Source organism: Octodon degus, unplaced genomic scaffold, assembly GCF_000260255.1.
Source record: "Octodon degus isolate 3935 unplaced genomic scaffold, OctDeg1.0 scaffold00001, whole genome shotgun sequence".
Taxonomy (NCBI): Eukaryota; Metazoa; Chordata; class Mammalia; order Rodentia; family Octodontidae; genus Octodon; species Octodon degus.
This window is the reverse complement of record NW_004524577.1, coordinates 9,838,368-9,847,373: the sequence shown is the minus strand read 5'-3', so window position 1 is coordinate 9,847,373 and position 9,006 is coordinate 9,838,368. Positions and strand designations below refer to the sequence as shown.

General features: G+C 44.8%; 1 protein-coding gene across 1 annotated transcript in view; it reads right to left on the bottom strand.

Moving 5' to 3' along the window:
* Cd109 (CD109 molecule) overlaps positions 1-9,006 on the bottom strand; it is a 183,234-nt gene that overhangs the window by 67,375 nt on the left and 106,853 nt on the right. Inside the window, exons 10-13 of the mRNA XM_023710578.1 lie at positions 3,754-3,850; positions 3,349-3,490; positions 2,123-2,232; positions 457-681 (exon numbers count right to left, since the gene is read on the bottom strand). Coding sequence (XP_023566346.1) covers positions 457-681; positions 2,123-2,232; positions 3,349-3,490; positions 3,754-3,850 — 574 coding nt within the window. The remainder of the gene's footprint in view (positions 1-456; positions 682-2,122; positions 2,233-3,348; positions 3,491-3,753; positions 3,851-9,006) is intronic.

Here is a 9,006-nt window from a genome sequence, read left to right as displayed (position 1 = left end):
ATATCAGAGGCTACCCCTGAACACAACATGCCGGCCAGGCCCTGACTAGCGCAGGGCTGAGCGTCCAGAAGCTAGGAAGCATGAAAGGATAAGGCTCTCCGAGGAGCCACTCTAGGAGGGCAGCTCAGAATGGGTGCACAGGTAAAAAGTATGTAATTCCTCCTGCCTTTCAGTTCCAGGCAGAATAAAATTACAGATGACTGAAAACTCAGCCACCATGCTTCAGGAGCCTCTGTGCTACCCCTCACATTGCTGGATCCTACTCTGCTCTTCAACACGCACTTACAGGGAGGCATTCAGGCCACTGTCATGAAATTCCTTCTAATGCTTTCTCCCATTTTTAAAAATGAAAACACCTTTCCCCTTCCTGCACCCTGAGCTGTGCCAGGCCCAGTGCCGAGCGCAAGATCACAACCGCAAGGTGGTGGCTGCGCCAACAAGAGTAACAGGCAACACCTTCACTTGTAGCTGGCTGGAACTGTCCAGGATGGGGAACTCGATCTTAAAGGTGCCATCTGGGGGGACAGTGTAATTGGCCATGTGAGCAGTCTCCATTCCCTCATCTTCACTGTTCCACCTGCTCCAGAAATTGGTCCTGTTTCTCTGTGTCACTGCTATGGCTACATTATTCCTTCTTTCTTCTTGAGTCAGTCGACTGCCATCAGAACGGGTTACCTTCACCTAATTGCCAAAAAAGGATATTTTAAAAACAAGCAACAAGTAAAGGACTTAAGCTCAAATGAATCCAGCTTCATCTGCACTACTCCGGTGAAGCTGCACACGCAGCAGTTACTTGGCAGCATTCTAATTTCTACATTCAGTGGTCCTGAGCCACGTGGCACCAGGACACATTCATGGCCTTCTTAATAGCATGGCTTCCTTGCTACAGTGGCCTGTCACAACACTGCCCACTCAAACCTCTCTCTCGTCCCTCCTCAGCATCCTTTTTGGTTCTTCTTCACTCTCTTTAAACGTAGGAAACTGTTAAGGCCAAATAATCAGTTACCTGTTTTTCTCTCTTCCCTTCTCTCTTCTTACCCCAATGGATTAGCTCATCTCTTTGTGACTGTACCCCAGATCCAAGATCTCCATCCTCACCTCACTCTGGAGGGCCAACCCAGTGCCTCCAGCTGTGCAGGGGTGCCCATCACCTCCAATTCTGCTCACCTAGCACTGGGCAACCACCTGCTGTGCCCACGTCTCCCATCCGCCCCGCTCCCTCTCCACTCACAGCACCCTCGCCTCAAGGCTGCCAGGGGCCCCGGCCCAGCTGCCCCTCCCTCCTGCATCTGGCCCTCATCGGTCCTCCCTGAACAGCACACTCCTCCCACGCTCGGAAGGCTTCTCCCTCTAAATCAAAGATCAGCGAGCCACGGCAAGCAAGCATGCCAAGCAGTATTTTTGTAAATAAAGTTTTAGTGAAACATAGCCATTTCATTTTTCTGCAAATTTGTCATGACTACTGACACACTACAGCGACAACACAAAATATGGCCCATAAAGCTGGAAATGTTTACTGTCTATTCTTTTGCACAAAAAAGATCTATGATGTAAATACCTATAAAAATGAATTCATAACAGTTACAATTCAGTAAATGTTTTCTTCTCACCACCAAAACTATAGCTCTTGGGTCAAGCTCTAGTCCTCCCCAGTCCGTAATTCCAGGACTTCCACATTTTAAAAATTCACTCAAGTACTAAATGTTAAGTCAACATTCTTGGAGGGGAAAAAAGTATATTTGTTGATAATGTTTTATCTTACATATTTTCTAAAACTAAATTAGTCACTTTTTAAAAGTCAAATTTTAATTAAAAGCTTTGACCACCATCCAACTGCTTCAATTCACAAACTCTTCAGCATATCAATCTACATCTAACCAAATGATTTTTAAATAAATGTCCAGTAAAATATTTTTGTTATCATTAGGAACAACAGGTGTAGGAAAACTGGACAAAGGTCATTTGAAAATAATCTCTGTACTTCACATCCTTAAAGATAAAAAGGTGATGTATTTAATTTTTGGCTTAGAATTTTTAGAAAAACACTGAAAATATTATATTCCCTTCTGCCTTATTAAGTCAAATGTGGCAATATGGACCAATACTAAGAATAATCACTCACAGTGGCTGTGAAGTTAAGAGATGGCTTCAAGACAGTGGCATAATCAAAAAATTCAATGATGTAATCATGTTGCTTGAAAAACACATTGGAGCTTGCATTTCTTGAGATAGCTATGGGGGAATTGCACAATTTAGAATACAAAAGTAATACTTCACCTGCCCCTTCCACCCACCAAATCTCTCCAAGCCAGCGGGGTTTAAGAATTTGGGGCACATGAGCCTCATTCCCATAACGGTTCAGACAGGAAGAGACCCACGTTTCCCTTGTGTTCTCAACTTCTGTAAAACACCACACTGCTGCCTAACCCACGGCTAACAGAACACTCTTGCTCTTTCAATAGTTGGATAAAGTTGCTGACATAGTAACAGAAAAGTCCAAATCATTAGCTTGTGTTTTCTTATTAAAAGAGAAAAACACTGAGCCAGCCCTGCCCCTGGGCATGCTGAGATAGGACTGAGACTGGGCGTGGTGGCATGCCAAACTCGAGGGAGGCTGAAAACAGGAGAATCACTACAAGTCCAATCTATGTAGTGAGACCCTATAGACCCTGTCCTAAATACATAAAAAAATAATAAAGAGAAAAATAAAAGAGAAAACCAGCCAGGCACGGTGGTGCACGCACAGCTGCTTGCCAGGTGGAGGCAGGCAGATTCCAAGTTTGAGGTCAGCCTGAACAGCTTGGCAAGCCCCCGGCTGAAAATAAAAAGGCCTAGGGACGAAGTTCACTTCTCTCAGTTCAGTCCTCAGCACTGCGCAAAGGGGCAGGGAGGGACTCTTGGGAGCAGATGGGACTTCAGACTGTGAAGCGATTTTGTAAGAAGACGGCCAGCTGAAAATGTAGGCCTTTCCATGGAGTTTTGAGGAGAAAGGAGTAGAAATGGAAAAAGAAGAACCCTGCAAATAGCTATTACATGTAATTGAAGTACAGGCTTTCAAAGAAAACTAGTTTCACTTTTTTTAGGAAAACATCCTACAAAATAAATAAATATTCATGACAATTTCTTTTTTTTTTTCCCTTGGTGGAACCAGGGGTTGAACTCAGGCCCTTGTGCTTGCCAGGGAAGTGCTACTCCACTGAGCCATCTCCCTGGCCCAACAATTTTAACACTAAACAGCATCTTCAGAAAGGCAACAAATGCAGCCAAATGAAAAATGCTGGTCGTAGTAGAGGAGCGCCAGGGAACTGCACCTGAACAGCTTTACCTGTCATGTTCAAGGCTACAAACCTGTGAGGGATTCTGTCACTGTGGCGAGAATCTCTACTGGTCCTGGGGTAGACAGATACATGTGCTCAGAATACCCATCGGAAAAATCCATTACCTTCTTCATTTCTTCAGCATTAAAAGAGAAGTTTGCAGATCCATTTATCTGTTTTGTTTAAAAGTTCAATTTTATTTTTCACTTCAGCAGTTCAAATTCTAGAAGTAAAACTAGCCTAAGCCACAGTAATACGGCACTTCTGCCTCCATTTTAATCACTAGGAATGGGTAACTACTAACTTGTCTGATTCCGCAAAGCTCTTCATGTTCTTCCATTCATTTTTTGTCAATTCAGTACAGAATTCTATTCCTAGAAAAAAACACACTTAAACTTTCCCCCACTGCAAGTTAGAAAATATCTGCAAAAGTTACCTTAAATGTTTTTGTAATATTTTTCTTTGCTCCCCAAAATGATAGAGGTAAAAACGTAAGTGTGACATCTCCTTTGACTGGCTTCCCGTACGTGTACCTGAAAAACAACAAACACGCTGGAGCTTCTTAAGTTCTGCTTTCATATTTAACGTACTAGAGGAACACAACAAAAACGCTGCTTTCCACACCACGCACCAGCAATCTGAGACAAAGCAGTTATACTAAAAAAAAAGTCCTGCTGCAAATTTCTAAAGCCTGAGCACAGTAAGAAAGGTCTTCATAAATGCTAATCCCCGAAACTCTGTCTCCAAATCGGAAAGACTTCATTAGAGTAACTGACAACACCATGCTTTATCCAGGCCATGACCACCCAAAGACTCCAGGGAAAACACACTGCAAGTGACAGCATCCTATCCAAGTTGTTTTTTTTTTTTTTTTTTTTTTTTTTTAATTTTGCAAATCTCTCCTCCAGAAGTTCAGATCACCCTTGACTGCATACCTGTAAGATCTGGCAACTGTGAAGGTCTTTAGGGTCAGCTGAGGTCACAAGCACTTCAGTGATGAGCTGCTGCGAGCTCCAGTGTGAGCCAGACCCCAGATTCTGCAGCACCAAAACCTGAGTTCTTCTTTTTTTTTTAAATCTTTATTTACTGATTGATTGATGTGATACAGGGTCTTGCTACACAGCTCAGACTCAGTGATCCTCTTATCTCAGCCTCCACAGTGCGGGGATTACAGGCGTGCACCACCACACCCAGGGCACCAGGGCAGGCACAGCATGTGGTAGTGGGGATCAAACCTGGGTCCTGCGCTTTGCCAGGCAGGCACTTAGACCGCCAAGCTATCTCCCCAGCCAAATTGAGAGTTCTTGTAAGAAAATATAACTAATTTTTAAATCCACAACATCAAACTTATCTTCACCTCCTCCGCTACTTTGGCAAACTGTGCTTCAATACTGTGATGAGAACATCTCTTCAAGTAAAAGAGAGGCAATCTTTGGCAAATCATTTTAGTGCCAGAGAGTTTTTTAAATGTGTTTCCTAGTTCCTTCTGACTCTTTGGTATTATGAAAGGATAGGGCAAACACGAAGTCAATTTTGTATTCTGTATAATGAAATGGTAAATGGCTCCTCCTTGAATACTTTTTTTTGAGACATGGTCCCACTGTGTGGGTTGGACTGGTCTGTAACTCACTATATCATAGCCCAGGCTGTCCTCAAACTCAAGCGATCCTCCTGCCTCAGCCTCCAAAGTGCTGGAATGACGGGTGTGCGCCCCTGCGCCTGGCTTTGAATACTTCAATTGAGCACAGAAACAGACTCTCATCTGCGCCCAGTCAACTCAAAAGCAAACGCAGCATGTGCCAAATGAGCAAGGAAAAAATCCACCATTAAAAGTCCCCCCTTTAGAAGAAAAACAGCAGTTAGTTGAAGCACTAGTTAGAAACATTAGCATCAAAATCCCTCACTGAATGGCATTTTTGAAGACTAACATTGCTGTATCCTGTTAAAATATATATAAAAAGCCAAGAGTAGCAGAATACTGAATGCTAAGAGAGGCGTATCATGTGGTAACGTAGGGAGCTTGAAAACAACAACCTCAAGTCATCTCGGAAGCAAATATTGTTCATTTGGGTCTAACTGTAAAGCATACTTAGTTTCCCAAATGCTAAGCAGATTATTGGCATTGTGGAAAAAAGACACTGACAGATACTGTCATAAATAAAATCTGGAAATATTTAAAATAAACTAATCATAAAATAAGGACAAGATTTTTGAAGTAAACAAAAAATATTTCTAGATTTTTTTCTGAAAATAATAATTTTTTTCTGAAAATACCCGTAACACAAAAGATTTATAAAGTAGTACCTAAAATAATAAATCCTACAATTCATGTTTCTCCCCACTGACCTTTTCTTCCATGTAATTTCCAGAATACAGATTCACCAAATATATGTATTCAATGAACTATATACTAAATAATGTTTTTTAATTCTGCTCCCAAAAATTATAGAAGTAAACTAGATATATGCTATGTTATTTTCTTTGGAATTCAGTGTAGTAAGCGGGAAAGAATCTATTATTTATAGCTAGTGAACTAGAGATAATCAGCAGATGTTCACATTAAAGCTAATAATAAACAGGTTTTTAATTCCTTATTCACCTCAGTTAAAAGACTTCAGAACTAACTGGAGAGACATTGGGAAACAGGGAGGTGGAGCTTTTGCAAAAAGGAAGGTGATGGAGAGATGCAGGGGGAGGCCGAAGAAGCTGTGTGGGGCTGCAGAGCTAGCTCAGCAGCATAAGCGCCCGCTGGGCAAGTGCAAGGGCCTGAGTGTGATCCCCCATACCACATAAAAAAAAGCAGCTGTGTCAGGGACACACACCAGCGACCCACAATAAATGTATTCATCATATACCGCAAACAACAGCATTTTTTTAAATGGAACTTGCTGACCTTCTTCAAGAAATGCTGATAATGTCCTGATTATTAACTATAGCCTTGATAGGACCTAAATTCTTTATTATTTACCCAGAGAGAGGATTGTGATAGCTATTATGAAATGCTTACAAAATTACCTCTACCACTTAACAACCATCAAAATGGTAAGCCAACAGAACCAGTCCTTTAAATCAACAACTGGCCTATAACGCCCACGCAACAACTTGCCCTACTCCCTAATTTGGTAATGATACCAAACCTATCACCCACGCAACTCCATCTGGTTCACCAAATCAGTCTCTTAATTGGGTATGAAGATCTTTGCTGTGCCACACGTAGCTCAGAAATGAAATCTTAGCGGTGCGCAATTCACCAACTGCAACCTTTCCCGGTGCCTGGCACAGCACCGGGCACCAAAGCGCAGCAGCAGAGTGAGGCCCCGGCCCACGGCGAGGCAACCAGCAGCAGCAGCAGCAGCAGCAGCAGCAGCAGCAGCAGCAGCAGCAGCAGCGCTGAATGGTGCTGGGGGAGGCACGGCAGCCCCAGGCTGTGCACAGGCAGCCAGGTGGGGAGACCTCCTACTGCAGGCCCGAAAGTGGATACTGTGGACTTGGAAGCAGAAATAAAACCGGGAAGTAGAGTTTGGAGAGCAGAAAAGGGTCAGAAGGGTGTTTTTAAAGACATGAAACCAGAAAAGAACCTCTTAAGATAGACTAACAAGTCTGAACTCCACCCTCAAGGCAGCAGCCCAAACATTTTCACGTAAAAGAGTGACTGCCTTTTAGTTTAAAAAGAAAAGAATCATTAGAGTGTTGAAAAGAGAACAGGAAGGGTAAAACTAGAGTCAGAAAAAAAATTTAAAAACTGCAAGAGTAGTTAAAAGAGAGAAGATACTGGCTTCAACCACGGAAGCAGCACTGGAGACAACAGAAGGAGTTAGAGACGCCAGGGAGCAGAAATCAACAGCGTGGGTTGGTGACTGAATACTGGATTGAGCGAGCAGGAAGAGCGAGTGCCTCTGACTCACAGCTGAGCAGATGGCGGTGCAGTCCGCCAGGTCCAAGACACAGAGGTGCCTCAGACTGCGGGGACAGGGTCATGTGCAAAGTGCCTGTGGCAATGGGGGGTGGCTGGTGGGCAGCAGAATAGGAGGCTCTGAACAGCTGGGGAATAAAGTGTGGCTAGAGACAGGGACTAAGGCGGTCATCAAATTAAGAATGCAGTAGAACCCCAGCCACGCAGAAGAAAACCATCAGAAGATGTGTTAAGGAAGACAGGAGGAGAGCCCAAGACAGGCTCTGGGAAGCAAGCGCTTCTTGCCTTCTTGCGTCAATGGCTGCGAACAAGAAAACCTGAAAATCTCACAATGCACGCACAGGACTAAGCCAGCAGGAGGACTTTGGGACCACAGGAAAGCAGTTGCTGGGAGTGAAGAGGGAGAGACTGACGGCAGAAGACCGACCAGGCTGTGAAGAGACACAGAGCCATCATCAGGGGAGGCCGGAGCTCAGAAGGGGTCGTGCCATAACCTTTAGCGAAGCTTATCTCACTCTTAAAACTTCCACTTGCCACAGAATAAAGAAAAGCTCTTTGTAATCAGCACCTCAGACTTCAGAGATTACTAGTCTGGGATCCACTAGCGTCAACAAAATTTCCTTTCTTCTCCTGAGCTCCTGCCTACTGTTGACTCAATTTTTCCACAACTGTTTCTGGTGTGTTGGCCAGGAAATGAGGAGATACAGCTCCCGCCCTGCACAGCGCCTGCCTTGGGTCCTGGGGATGGGTCTCCCCACACTCAGATGTGAAGCACACCCCTCTCATTGACTTCTGAGGTCCCCTCCACAGCCTCCAGACCCTGACTGGCACACACCCCCTCCATCACCCACTCTACAGAGAACGAAACCAAACCATCCTCACAGAACAGTCATCCTGGGTTCTCCATTTTCCTGGTAGACAGCCTGTCCCAAGTCAAAGACAAAAAAGGAGCTTGATCGTCTTCTGGTCACTTTTGGTTTTCTGGGTGAACACTGGAAAGCTTCAACCTCTCAACACATGTGTGAGCAAATGCATGACATAGCCTGTAAATCCAGCTGCTTCGGAGGTTGGTTTGCAAAGCTCCACAGCTTCAGCTACGGATTTTGAGTGGGCTTGTCCTGCAGTTCTGTGGTCTGCCACACGGCTCAAAGGCAACTCTCTTCCATACTGGAAGTCACCGGCCTAGCTTGGGCACACAGGCGAGCCTCCTGCATCTCCAAGCAAGGGGAGCACCACACACACGGGGAGTCAGAAGGGACTGAATCAGTCAAGGCTTACAATTTTGGATATATCCCAAATGATCTTTTTAAAGGGTTTTTCTGGTGATTACAGAGTTAAAATGAAATCAAACGGGCTCTTTCCTGAACAGACTCGTCATGATAACCCACCCTTCCTGGGGACTTCTCAGAGGCAGGTTCATCGCTCCTCACTGGCCACCACAGCTGCTGCCCACACCCAGATCCACCAGCAGCTGGACTGCTCCGCTCCAGGCTTGTCTACTTCCCGTCCCCAGTCCTTCCGTTCCTGTCTCATGAGCTCCCCACGCTCCCCCAGTTCATCTGAGACCACGCCGCTGCCCACCACCCCCAACTCTGGAGTCCATTCAGTCACTGTCTGCATCCAGCCAGAGCCCCAGCCTCAGCCTTGAGCTTTACAGCTGCCTTGACACACACCCGGGGTAGAGGCGCCACCTAGCGTCCACTTAGGATGGCTGTTGGTAACTCCTGACCAACACAGGAAAGTTACCACATCTTAACTGAGGCAAAAAAAAAAAAA